This window comes from Rattus norvegicus, chromosome 11 (assembly GCF_036323735.1).
Source record: "Rattus norvegicus strain BN/NHsdMcwi chromosome 11, GRCr8, whole genome shotgun sequence".
Taxonomy (NCBI): Eukaryota; Metazoa; Chordata; class Mammalia; order Rodentia; family Muridae; genus Rattus; species Rattus norvegicus.
The window spans coordinates 70,005,688-70,019,671 of record NC_086029.1 but is presented as its reverse complement, the minus strand read 5'-3'; the positions used below and the strand labels follow the sequence as shown (position 1 = coordinate 70,019,671).

The 13,984-nt window shown below is 41.9% G+C and overlaps 1 protein-coding gene across 4 annotated transcripts in view; it reads left to right on the top strand.

The window, feature by feature from the left end:
• The window catches only part of Usf3 (upstream transcription factor family member 3), a 59,152-nt gene that overhangs the window by 16,138 nt on the left and 29,030 nt on the right, over positions 1 to 13,984 (top strand). Inside the window, exons 2-5 of one of the 4 annotated variants that reach the window (XM_039088895.2) lie at positions 7,284 to 7,399; positions 7,472 to 7,534; positions 8,924 to 8,988; positions 9,905 to 9,933. In XM_039088895.2, coding sequence (XP_038944823.1) covers positions 8,942 to 8,988; positions 9,905 to 9,933 — 76 coding nt within the window. In that variant the 5' untranslated portion in view covers positions 7,284 to 7,399; positions 7,472 to 7,534; positions 8,924 to 8,941. Of the gene's footprint in view, positions 1 to 7,283; positions 7,535 to 8,923; positions 8,989 to 9,904; positions 9,934 to 13,984 lie in introns of all 4 variants that reach the window. The other 3 variants (XM_006248356.4, XM_221454.10, XM_006248357.4) reach the window with 3 other exon arrangements.

Here is a 13,984-nt window from a genome sequence, read left to right as displayed (position 1 = left end):
ATGAGTCTTTCATGTTTTTTCTTCTCAAAACAATTCAAATGACACTGTAGTAAATATCCTTGAAGAAATGTGGTTTTGTACATATATGAGTATACCTGTAGGGTAAAATTCTTGGGGTTACTGCAGCGAAGGGGAGAGAATGTGTGAGCTGGTCAAGAGGGAGCTGACCTGGGGCTTGGTCTGCAAGCTTTCCTGGCATGGACAAGGCTGTGTCAGCAGAACGGACCTGTACTATGAGACCAGAGGTGGAGTGGGAGAAAGTGCGAGGAACTGACTAGTACCACATCAAGGGAATTGCATCCAGACCTGAAGAAGAGTATCTGTAGTTCACAGTGATGAGGACAGGCTATAGTATGTCATACTATTTACCGTGGTTATCCGTGAAGAGTGTAACAAATTTTCTCTTTAACTCCATATATTTCTTTATGCTTTTAAAGTAGGGTGGTTTCGTCGTTGTTGTTGTTGATGTTGTTGTTGTTGTTGTTGTTATTGTTGTTGTTGATGTTTCATGCTCAGGGCTTGCTTGTGTGGTTTAAAAATAAAATTCAAAATTGTATTGAGGAAATTATGCTTTTGGCTTATCCCCCTCCCCCTTCCCAAATACAGGTTAGCTGAGATTTACCATGAAAGGCAGTTTAGTCTGAGGGCAGGAGTTCATTATTTCACATTCCTTTAACAAGTGACATAGCAGCTCAACCCTGACATTAGCACCAAACAGGATGGTGATGGGATTGACAGAAAGGAGCCAACAGACAGCAGTTACATGAAGAAGAAAACAACCGACACATCTCCAGGTCCGTTTATTCCCTCTGGGATGTGGACAGCAGCTGCTGGAACCCATACAGACAAGGATTCTTCTATTGTTCTGTACCTGCAGGACATAAAGGCTGTGCTCTACATAACAGAATTTGGCCAGAGCTATTACCCAGTGAAGGTAGAGCCATTAGTTTCCACAAATACTTGAGATGGTGTTTGCCCCATGACAGTCATTTAAGCATTTTAGGGCCAGAGTGTGTCCCATTAAGCAATACAAGAGTCTATGTCTAGAGATTTCTAGGTTGAAGACGTTAAACCATGTGGACATAGTAAGAGCACATTCCGGGGAAAGAGTTTTCTAACCCAAAATGCTAGACGGCTGCAAATGAGCACAGAGGGCAAAGCAGGATGGTGAGTGAGAGTGTGTGTGTCTGAAGTGCTGCCGCTGTGCTCTCACAGCTTTGAGTGTGTGCTGAAATGAAGGAGACATGCTTGTGGTCACTATAATGAGGATGCAGAGTTGCTTAGAGACCACCATTTTGGAAAAGGTAGATACATGAAGAAGAAAGCTTCCAGGAGAATCCACAGTGACTGTTGTTGAGAGATGCAGTAGAGAATAGTTGAATGTTTATGAATTTCTTTGTTTCCTAGGCATATATACATATGAAAAAACTAGTAGATCAAGGTGATCAAAGTAAGTATAGCTCATGTTGGTGTTGAGCGGAAAACCTGATCCAAACCAGAGGTTTAAGTTTAGTTGTGGCATGATCTCCATGAGTCACACTCTTGTCTAGTAGGGTAGTCATTTTGACTAAGGAGGTTTAAGAAGGCACAGGAGAGGGTACTGGGGAATTAATATGACTAAAGTAAATTATGTGCATGTGCGAAATGTCATAATGAAATCTATTACTTCATACGGTCAAGATATACTAATAAAATCCTAAAGAGATAATAGAATGTATATCTATCTGTGTAATCATTCCATAAAACATTTAAAGTAAATGTAAAACTTATGCATAAGTAATAGCATGCCAGAATTAAAGGCTGAAAATATTGTCTTTAAGTAAGATATCATAACTTCTTTCTTAACTTCCTTCTTTCTCTCTTTCTTTCTTTCTTTCTTTCTCTTTCTCTCTCTCTCTCTTTCTTTCTTTCTTTCTTTCTTTCTTTCTTTCTTTCTTTCTTTCTTTCTTTCTTTCTTTCTTTCTTTCTTTCTTTCGAGTCATGGTCTCTCTATGTAGTCCTGGCTGTTCTAGAACTTGCCATGTAGACCAGGCTGACATCGAACTCACAGAGATCCATTTACCTTTGCCTTCCAAGTGCTGGGATTAAAGGTGTGTACTACCACACCCAGCTTATTAATTTATTCTAAAGATTTATTTTTATTCTCTGTGTATGAATGTTTTGCCTAAATATGTACCGTGTTTATGTGTGTGTATGTGTGTGTGTGTGTGTGTGTGTATGTGTGTGGTGTGTGAGTGTGTGTGTGTGGTATGTGAGAGTGTGTGTGTGTGTGGTGTGTGAGAGTGTGTGTGTGGTGTGTAAGAGTGTGTGTGTGTGGTGTGTGAGAGTGTGTGTGTGTGGTGTGTGAGAGTGTTTGTGTATGTGTGTGTATGTGTAAGAGTGTGTGTGTGCTGTGTGTGTGACAGTGTGTGTGCTGTGTGAGAGCGTGTATGTGTGTATGTGTGTGTGTGTGAGAGTGTGTGTGTGGTGTGTGTGTGTGGTGTGTGAGAGTGTGTGTGCCTGTGTAAGAGTGTGTGTGCATGTGTGAGTGTGTGTGAGAGTGTGTGTGTGGTGTGTGTGTGTGTGCGTGTGTAAGAGTGTGTGTATGTTATTCATAGAGACCAGAGAAGGGCATTGGATGCCCTAGAGCTGTTGTTTTTGTTCTGCTGAGACTGCTTATCTTAACTCAACCTTAGTTTGCTAGCCAGGCTGGCCTCAGACGTAGCACTCCTCTTGTCTCACACCCTCTCATGTTGGCTAACAAGCACCTGTGACCACATTAGGCTCATTCTCCCTCTTCTCCCCCTCCCCTTTCCTTTCCCTCTATTATTTATTTATTTACATTTTTTCCTTTGGGGAGGCATATCCTACTGCCATTGGGTCAAAGGACAACTTGTGGAAGACGGGTCCCTCAGTCCACTGTTTGATCCTGGAGATCAAACTCAGAGAACACAAGTGGTCAACTTAGTGCTGTGCACTTTCACCTGCTAAGCTGTCTCTCCCTCTCCTCTCTTTCTCTTTTCAGTTGTGGACAAGCTAGACCTACCCATTTGGCCTCTAACTCTTGATCCCCCTACTTCTACCTCCCTGATGTTGCAGTGACAGGTATGCACCAGCATACCTAGAAGTTTGTCTGTCTGTCTGTCTTAGTTACATTTTTTTTAGTCCACGCATGTGGAGGTCTGAGAATAACTTGCAGGAGTCCTTTCTCTTCCGCCATGTGGATCCTGGGATAGGACTCATGCTCGAGTTTGGAAGCAAGCGCCTTTGCCCACTAAGCCATCTCACCAGCCCATTTCCCTTTCTTTATGGTATCATTGGAGGCACAAAAGCTCTTACTTTTAATGAAGTTCAGCTTTTTTTTTTTTATAACTTGTGTTTTCACTGTTATTTCTAACAGTCTTGTGGTATTAGACATGACATGAATTAAACATTTTAAAAATACTTTTTATTTACACACATGTGTATGTATTTGCGTGTAATCATGTATGTATGTGTGCAGTACCCAGTAAAGTCAGAAGATCATGTGGTGGAGTTTGAGTTACAGTCATGCACTGCCTGTGATAGGTGCTAGGAACTGAACTAGGGTCCTCTGCTAGAGCAGTAAGTGTCCTAACTGTTGAGTCACTCTCCAGCCCTCATTTTACGTGTGAATGTCCAGGTGCCCCAGCTTTTCTTTGTTACCAGCCTGGGCTCTATAAGAAGTTTGATGCCAGTTTGTGTTAGATGAGGGGGAAAAAGAGAGAAAGAGAGAAGAAAGAAAAAGATGAAGGAGAAGCATTTGTATACCTTGTGTCCAGTCCAGTGGTTTAAGTTCACACAGTTGTATAGTCATCGTCACAATCAACTTTAGAACATTTTTATCACCCAGAAAAGGAACACCAGCCATTACTTGCTTCAGGAGACCTGGTGTGTGAGAACTGGCCACCAAAGACAGCAGGTACTGAGGCCGACAGACCAAAGAAAACCACAAACAGATCCAGGATTTCACAAAGTACAATGTTTTAGTGATGTAGAGAGAGGAACCTGCCTTGGGCAGTACTGGTCAGGCAGGAGGAATGGGTTCGACTGCTAAGCTACACTAAGCTGTGCAAACGTAGCCTTCCACCTACCAGAGTGTACCTGGGCCTTTAGGAAAAAAAAAAATGCCCTAATGCAATTAATATGCCACTCGCTGTTTAGGAAACAGAATCCTCAGCTGACCGTCTAGTGACTGTGTATCCTGTGCTGTCTGTAATTTGTGCCAGTAGCACTTAGTGGACAAAATGGCAAGTCATCAACAGGAAAATAGATAAGCAGCCAGTGTTTGGTTCATATACCTGTGTTTATAAAGAGGAGCTGACTCCTGAAGAAAGTATACATTTATATTAAACCGAGTGTAAGCTTGTCACAAGAGAATTCAGCTAATACATCTATATAAAGTCCAGTGGAAGAAACAGGAAGGTAATTACCTCTGAAACCAGGAAGGGATTGACTAGGGAAAGTCAAGAAAAAAATAGTTGGTGGTGATGTCATAGTTTGATGAGGTTTGAATCATAGAAATGTATGCAACTGTCAAAGCTCACTGAATGGTGTACTTAAGATGCCTGCAGTCTGTGTGTGTCTTACCTCAAGGAAGAAAAGGTCATAGAAAGTGTGATTTGATGCGGGAGATCTGAAGACCGTGTAAGAGCCAAGCCTGGCCTTGACTCAGTTCCCCATGGTTTTTCTTTCCATGCAGATATAATGTCTAGTAGATTTTTAATACAACATCTTAATACAACTGTCTAAAAATTTATGGCACTCTAACTATTTTAAGAAGTATGTTTATTTAGTCATGTAAATATTGTATTTAAAATGCCATGTGAGCTGGATGTATGACTTTGGGGTCTAAGACCCTGAGTTATTTAACCCCAGTGAGGAGTAGGAAAGCCATGTCTTCATTGATAAATAGACAAGGATTTATGATAATTAGTCTTTATTCTGGTTATTTTTTTAACCTAAGGAGTGTAGATTTTGGAGGGTGGAGAGAGGCCTGCTGTACAAACATGAGGACTGGAGTTCACATCCCCAGCACCCAGGTAAAAGCCAGGTCTGGGGCACATACCTGAAATTCCAGTGGTGAGGGGAAGAGGCAGTGGTACCTCTGGGGCCTGCTACTCAGCCAGCTAGCCAAATCAGTGGCCTTAAGTTTCAGTGTCTGTCCATTAACCCCTAGTCCTCACTTCTGTCTCTCAGACAGGACCTCACTATGTAACCCTAGCTTACCTTGAATCCATAATCCTCCTGCCTCAACTTCCTCAGTGCTGGGATTACATTCATGTGCCACCACAACAGATAGTGTATTTTCCTATTTTTCTGAAGTTATTTGTCAGGTCCAGATGTGTGTGTGTGTGTGTGTGTGTGTGTGTGTGTGTGTGTGTATGTGTGTGTGTGTGTATTATGGATTTGTATATGTGCATGTGTGGGAGCATGTTTACTTACTGTACATGTACATATGAAGATGAGAGGTTGGCTTTGAGTGCCTTCCTCCATCACCCTTATATTTTTAAGATAAGGTCTCTCCTGGAACGTGGAGCTTGTTATCTCCCCTGAGCTTGCTGACCTGTGAGCCTCTGGAATCTACCCATCTCCATCAAGCCGTGGTTACCGGCCATGGGCTGGGGATCTGAGCTGGGGTCCTTACATTTATACAGCAGGGCCTTTGCCCACTGAGCCACTTCCCCAGGCTCTAGTTTTAAGGTTTTTTGTTTTGTTTTTGTTTTTGTTTTTTGAGAAGCTTCCTCGAGGCTACAGTAGTTTACACTCTCTTGAATAGCATTTTTATTAAAAAAGGAACAGCAAAGAATGTCTACTTTCTTCACTTTCACTTAACACAGTCTTAGCTAGCGTAAGATGACAAGATGGAAGGCTTTGAAAGTGGGCAATAAAAGGGAGAGCAGTGGAGAAAGTTCTGTGGCCTCCACACTCACGTGTGTGCACCACACACGCAGATAAACTACACACACAGGAGTGCAAACGTGCATGTGCGCACACAGAAACACACAAGACAAAAATCTAACTAGAATAGAATTTCCATATATGTATGACCACTCTTGGGCATATACCCAAAGGGCTGTATCTGCTGTTGTAGAGACAGTTGCCTCCATGTTTGTTGTTGCTCTCTTCACAATAGCAAGGGAATAAAACCAGCCTGGATGTCCATCAACAGATAAATGATAATGTCATATACACACACCACAGAATTTTATTCAGTTGTAAAGAAAAATTAAGTTAGGGAATGTTCAGGAAATGAATGGAACTGAAAAGCATTGTTTTCAGTAAGATAACCTAGACTCAGAAACACATCCCATATGTCTTCTCTGTGGGCCCATAGACATGAGACCCACAGACAGCGCAATGAGGTAATTCTTACTATCTATGCTTGGGAGACATTACCTAAAATAGAACTAAGGTTCTCAGACTTTCTGAGCATAAAGAAAGGAGAAGAAAGGAGAAAGGGATGCCTCTCCTCACTTGTAGGTCTGGCACAGAGCTGTGAAGTGTGTCTTTTGCGTTCACTGTTCATAGGTCTTTAGCCTTCCTTCTTAGCGCTGAGTAAGTTTCAGTCACTTCTACAAAAAAAAAGTGGGCAGAGAGCTGGGGAGCACCCAAAGTGTTTGTATGAGCAAGAGGACCAGCGTTAGAATCCCAAAACCTACACATAGCTGGTGGGCACGGTGGCTCACCTGTAATTCCAGCCTCTCACTGTGCAGGTCGGGTCCCTAGAATAGGCCAGCTTTATTGGAACAAGACTAGCCATATTGACAGGAAACTCTTGAGTCTCACTGAGAGTCACTGGCGCGAAAAGACATAACTGTATCATCTTGGATCTCCTCATGCATGCACATTCACACACTCACATGTGCCTACACACTGTGAACACACACCACACAACACCCATATATAGACATGGGAAGAAGAAATAAAAGTTCAAATAAGGGAAATGGAGGGAAAGATAATTTTAGAATTGAAGGTGGGCCATAATATTAGACATAACATGGAGGTCTTTGGAGATCCAGGGGCAGAGAGGACCCAAGAGACCTTGAGCATACAGAATTGCAGAGAGCATGTGGGCATGCCGTCCCTTGCCTGTAGGACCCCGTTATGGCTTACCCATTGCAGAAAGAAAGGCATTTTGCAAGTAACTTACTACTTGGCTCTGCAGTGGTAGGGAGTGGTCAGGGTCACCCTTCTCCCTCTAAAGCTAGCATACTATCAGTTGCCAGCTTCATCTCACGGATACTCGGTGGCCGCAAACACTCATTGGTTTTTCTTTTTTGTAGTAAGAAGAAAACATAACCTATAGAGACCATCTTCTGGCAGAAGATGATAGATTTGAATCAGAAAGAGGAGGCGTTGGAAGCCAGGAATCTAAAGTGAAGAAACTGCAAGCGCCTGGGTGAGAAAGGAGACGGGTGTTTGTGAGCTGCTGGCTCGCTCCACATTACAGCTCTCTGCTTGTCCACTGCAGGCGTCTCTAGGCCTAGGCAGCTTCACCAGTTGGAAGGAGAGGGAACAGAAACAGGCTGCTGAAGTGAGTTGTAGTTGAAAACACTGTAAGCCCTTTTTCTTTTCTTTTTCTTTTTCTTTTTCTTTTTTTTTTTTTTTTTTGTGCACGCCCCATGGCCTGTGTGGAGGTCAGAAAAACACTTGCAAGAGTCAGTTCCTCTTCTGTGTAGGTCTCAGCATGGACCTCAGGACGTCAGGCTTGGCAGCAGACACATCTGCCCACTAAGCCATCTTGTTAGCCCTGGAGACGAGTTGTGATTACATATTCTCCAAGGCTGTATCAGTCAGTATTTCCTGTCAGCTTCTTGTCTGCCTTCCCTCCTCCTTTCTAGGGCTGGGGCTTATTATGAAATAGAACATTTCTTGGGTCCTTACTGCTTCCAGGCACCAAGGTGTGGTGCCTTCCTGGAGTTATTTCACTCCCTCTCAAAGCAGCCCAGTTATGTAGAACTGAAGTTCCTAGAGTCTGCCCACGACCAAACGGCTAGGAAGTGGTACAACCCGGTTTTAAACTCATGCTTTCTGAGTTTATTTACCTCTATACTTACTACGCCAACCCATCCCAGAAGGGAAAGCATTTATATCTTTTCCCTTGTAGCCCAACAGGTACCCTAGCTTGGTGGCCTCTTTGGAAGGCTCACTGTTTCCTGAGAACATTTTCACTTTCAAACTGGAAAGTCAGAGAGGAGAAGGGATTCCTAACCATGCACAGTTGTACGTCATGATTAATGTTTCTGCCCCTAGGCTTTTCCCATTCATGTGTTGATTTCCCTATAGGACACTGGTTTCTAGCCAAGTAGTGGTGTATGCCCATAATTCCAACATTCAGGAAGCTGAAGCAGGGGGATTACAAGTTTGAGGCCATCCTGGACTACATAATGAGACTGTCTCAAAAGAAAGAGGGCTAAGAGGAAAAGAAATGAAGGAAGAAAGAAGAAAATCCATTGTCTTCCTATGGTTTTCACACTCACATTTTAGAGTCTTCATGGATAACATGAGACTCGTGTACTTGGGGGTTGAAGGAAGCCTAACTATGGTTGCATGAGCTACTTAGAATAGTGTTTGTCCTTTGTTGTTTCTGGAGCGGGATTGGGCAGTGTGTTGTCATTCACCCTGGTCAAGCACTTTACCAGCTGTACCAGCAGCATCGTACCCTGAAGCTGGTTTGCACGTGCCACCAGGCTAACCCTAGCTCACGATCCTCCTGTCTCAACCTTCCTAGTGTTGGGATTTCCAGCTCGAGTTCTATTACCTTAGTCCTCTTTTCATCTACGACACCCAGTAAAGAATGTTTCTGTGGGGTTTTTGGTTGTTTGGTTTTGTTTGGTATTGAAATAGAATTGTGATTTGATTTCTCTAAACTCTAGAACAGCTAAACATCTTGGAGTACATGTGTCTTTTTATCCCTTTGTAGATTCCCGTCACTCTCACCATGCCAGAGATGACAGAGCATGAGACGCCTACGAAAAAGCAGCACAGGTGTGTATCCACAGCCCCAGATTCTATCCTGTAGGCAGGTAAGAAGCAGAATTAGTTCCCAGCGTGTGTGGATGGACAGAAATAGATTTACTAAAAGAGGATCACATGGCTAAAATTCACCTGTCTTTATTTTCTCAGAAGCCTGACAAAAATGGTCATCAGTAGTTAAAACATTGTATCAGACCTATGTCACATGTTTGCTCTCTAAGGACATTTTCACTGGCACACTGTATTCCTTTTGTAGCTCCTGAAACACTAATATACATAACATTATGTTTATTTTCTTATAGCCTTTCTTCTGAGTATTTAGGCAATGTCCATCTAGAATTGTGTGGCCACTGCTTTTAATAATGTTAAAAATACTATATTCCCTTTTCTTACCACATAGCTATTAGTGAAAGCTAATGCATTTGATAATTATGCAGAAAGGGAAAGTCAGTGTCTTTAGTAGAAATGTTAAGAAACTGTAAGCGTTGGATAACCTGAGTACACAGATGGGAAGATGGCTTGGGTGCAGTCAGCACCGGAAGTGCTCCTCCCACAACGTTTGCCTTGGCAGGAATTGCGGAGCCCCACTCTGCCTGCACTCACTCTGCTTGCAGCTCCTCCCAGCAGCTCCTCCCAGCAGTCTGCAGTGAAATCACATTTCAAATAGTGAAGGTTTTCAGTGATCGATTCTATTCTAAACATGATTTCTGGGTATCAGTAGAGAATTGTTCTTACTTTTCAAAATTATATCTATTAAATGTATTTGAAAGTATTGGCATTAAGGTATTCATGCCATAATATCCACTAAGTAATTCCTTATTGATGGAATAAATACAATTTTATAAAATTTGTTTTTATGGTTATGAAGATAAAAAAAAATGCCTTTCTGTTATCTTCCTATTACCTGTCTCTGTACTTTCTGTTTCAGAAAGAAGAACCGAGAGACACACAATGCAGGTGCGTGCAGTGACTCGAACTCTGCTGGATCAGTTATGCCACGGTTGATTACAACAAGTTCTTATGTTGTAAACATGGAATTATTTGTTATATTTCGGAAAGGGCAATTTTATTATTTTTATTCATAAAATATTCCCAGAGCCTCATGGAACTGACTGCATAACATCCGATTTGTAGCTATTTTAGATTTGTTATGAAATTAAAATATTTTGGAAGCTAGTGTTGGAAGGGGTTTCACCCAGGACAGTGGGAGAATGAAGGTTATGTCTGCACAGGTTCCAGATGGGCAGCTCCTGTAGGAAGGCAGGCAAAAGCAGTGGGCTGTTTTGTTTGCATGTGTCAGTCTTCCTTCTGAGACAAAGTCTGTGTGGCCCTGGCTGGTCTGGAAACTCAGAGAGATCCACCTGCCTCTGCCTCCTGACTGCTGACATTGCAGGCTTGTGCCACTATGCCTAGTGCATGTGGACAATATTAAGTTATAGAGACTTCTGTCATAGAAACAAATGTAGGCCGTATCTCTAATGTTAGATTATAGCCCATAGCCAGCCAAGTATACAGTGTTAATTGTGTATCCATTTTCTTTTTTTTTTTTTTTTTTTTTTTTTTTTTTATTAACTTGAGTATTTCTTATATACATTTCGAGTGTTATTCCCTTTCCCGGTTTCCGGGCAAACATCCCCCTCCCCCCTCCCCTTCCTTATGGGTGTTCCCCTCCCAACCCTCCCACCATTGCCGCCCTCCCCCCATAGACTAGTTCACTGGGGGTTCAGTCTTAGCAGGACCCAGGGCTTCCCCTTCCACTGGTGCTCTTACTAGGATATTCATTGCTACCTATGGGGTCAGAGTCCAGGGTCAGTCCATGTATAGTCTTTAGGTAGTGGCTTAGTCCCTGGAAGCTCTGGTTGCTTGGCATTGTTGTACTTTTGGGGTCTCGAGCCCCTTCAAGCTCTTCCAGTTCTTTCTCTGATTCCTTCAATAGGGGACCTATTCTCAGTTCAGTGGTTTGCTGCTGGCATTCGCCTCTGTATTTGCTGTATTCTGGCTGTGTCTCTCAGGAGCGATCTACATCCGGCTCCTGTCGGTCTGCACTTCTTTGCTTCATCCATCTAGTCCAATTGGGTGGCTGTATATGTATGGGCCAAATGTGGGACAGGCTCTGAATGGGTGTTCCTTCAGTCTCTGTTTTAATCTTTGCCTCTCCCTTCCCTGCCAAGGGTATTCTTTTTCCTCATTTAAAGAAGGAGTGAAGCATTCACATTTTGATCATCCGTCTTGAGTTTCGTTTGTTCTAGGGATCTAGGGTAATTCAAGCATTTGGGCTAATAGCCACTTATCAATGAGTGCATACCATGTATGTCTTTCTGTGATTGGGTTAGTTCACTCAGGATGATATTTTCCAGTTCCAACCATTTGCCTACGAATTTCATAAACTCGTTGTTTTTGATAGCTGAGTAGTATTCCATTGTGTAGATGTACCACATTTTCTGTATCCATTCCTCTGTTGAAGGGCATCTGGGTTCTTTCCATTTTCTGGCTATTATAAATAAGGCTGCGATGAACATAGTGGAGCACGTGTCTCTTTTATATGTTGAGGCATCTTTTGGGTATATGCCCAAGAGAGGTATAGCTGGATCCTCAGGCAGTTCAATGTCCAATTTTCTGAGGAACCTCCAGACTGATTTCCAGAATGGTTTTACCAGTCTGCAATCCCACCAACAATGGAGGAGTGTTCCTCTTTCTCCACAACCTCGCCAGCATCTGCTGTCACCTGAGTTTTTGATCTTAGCCAATCGCACTGGTGTGAGGTGAAATCTCAGGGTTGTTTTGATTTGCATTTCCCTTATGACTAAAGATGTTGAACATTTCTTTAGGTGTTTCTCAGCCATTCGGCATTCCTCAGCTGTGAATTCTTTGTTTAGCTCTGAACCCCATTTTTTAATAGGGTTATTTGTTTCCCTGCGGTCTAACTTCTTGAGTTCTTTGTATATTTTGGATATAAGGCCTCTATCTGTTGTAGGGTTGGTAAAGATCTTTTCCCAATCTGTTGGTTGCCGTTTTGTCCTAACCACAGTGTCCTTTGCCTTACAGAAGCTTTGCAGTTTTATGAGATCCCATTTGTCAATTCTTGATCTTAGAGCATAAGCCATTGGTGTTTTGTTCAGGAAATTTTTTCCAGTGCCCATGTGTTCCAGATGCTTCCCTAGTTTTTCTTCTATTAGTTTGAGTGTGTCTGGTTTGATGTGGAGGTCCTTGATCCACTTCGACTTAAGCTTTGTACAGGGTGATAAGCATGGATCGATCTGCATTCTTCTACATGTTGCCCTCCAGTTGAACCAGCACCATTTGCTGAAAATGCTATCTTTTTTCCATTGGATGGTTTTGGCTCCTTTGTCAAAAATCAAGTGACCATAGGTGTGTGGGTTCATTTCTGGGTCTTCAATTCTATTCCATTGGTCTATCTGTCTGTCTCTGTACCAATACCATGCAGTTTTTATCACTATTGCTCTGTAATACTGCTTGAGTTCAGGGATAGTGATTCCCCCTGAAGTCCTTTTATTGTTGAGGATAGCTTTAGCTATCCTGGGTTTTTTGTTATTCCAGATGAATTTGCAAATTGTTCTGTCTAACTCTTTGAAGAATTGGATTGGTATTTTGATGGGGATTGCATTGAATCTGTAGATTGCTTTTGGTAAAATGGCCATTTTTACTATATTAATCCTGCCAATCCATGAGCATGGGAGATCTTTCCATCTTCTGAGGTCTTCTTCAATTTCTTTCTTCAGTGTCTTGAAGTTCTTATTGTACAGATCTTTTACTTGCTTGGTTAAAGTCACACCGAGGTACTTTATATTATTTGGGTCTATTATGAAGGGTGTCGTTTCCCTAATTTCTATCTTGGCTTGTTTCTCTTTTGTATAGAGGAAGGCAACTGATTTATTTGAGTTAATTTTATACCCAGCCACTTTGCTGAAGTTGTTTATCAGCTTTAGTAGTTCTCTGGTGGAACTTTTGGGATCACTTAAATATACTATCATATCATCTGCAAATAGTGATATTTTGACCTCTTCTTTTCCGATCTGTATCCCTTTGATCTCCTTTTGTTGTCTGATTGCTCTGGCTAGAACTTCAAGAACTATATTGAATAAGTAGGGAGAGAGTGGGCAGCCTTGTCTAGTCCCTGATTTTAGTGGGATTGCTTCAAGTTTCTCTCCATTTAGTTTAATGTTAGCAACTGGTTTGCTGTATATGGCTTTTACTATGTTTAGGTATGGGCCTTGAATTCCTATTCTTTCCAGGACTTTTATCATGAAGGGGTGTTGAATTTTGTCAAATGCTTTCTCAGCATCTAATGAAATGATCATGTGGTTCTGTTCTTTCAGTTTGTTTATATAATGGATCACGTTGATGGTTTTCCGTATATTAAACCATCCCTGCATGCCTGGGATGAAGCCTACTTGATCATGGTGGATGATTGTTTTGATGTGCTCTTGAATTCGGTTTGCCAGAGTTTTATTGAGTATTTTTGCGTCGATATTCATAAGGGAAATTGGTCTGAAGTTCTCTTTCTTTGTTGTGTCTTTGTGTGGTTTAGGTATAAGAGTAATTGTAGATTCGTAGAAGGAATTCGGTAGGGCTCCATCTGTTTCAATTTTGTGGAATAGTTTGGATAATATTGGTATGAGGTCTTCTATGAAGGTTTGATAGAATTCTGCACTAAACCCATCTGGACCTGGGCTCTTTTTGGTTGGGAGACCTTTAATGACCGCTTCTATTTCCTTAGGAGTTATGGGGTTGTTTAACTGGTTTATCTGTTCCTGATTTAACTTTGATACCTGGTATCTGTCTAGGAAATTGTCCATTTCCTGAAGATTTTCAAATTTTGTTGAATATAGGTTTTTATAGTAAGATCTGATGATTTTTTGAATTTCCTCTGAATCTGTATTTATGTCTCCCTTTTCATTTCTGATTTTGTTAATTTGGACGCACTCTCTGTGTCCTCTCGTTAGTCTGGCTAAGGGTTTATCTATCTTGTTGATTTTCTCAAAGAACC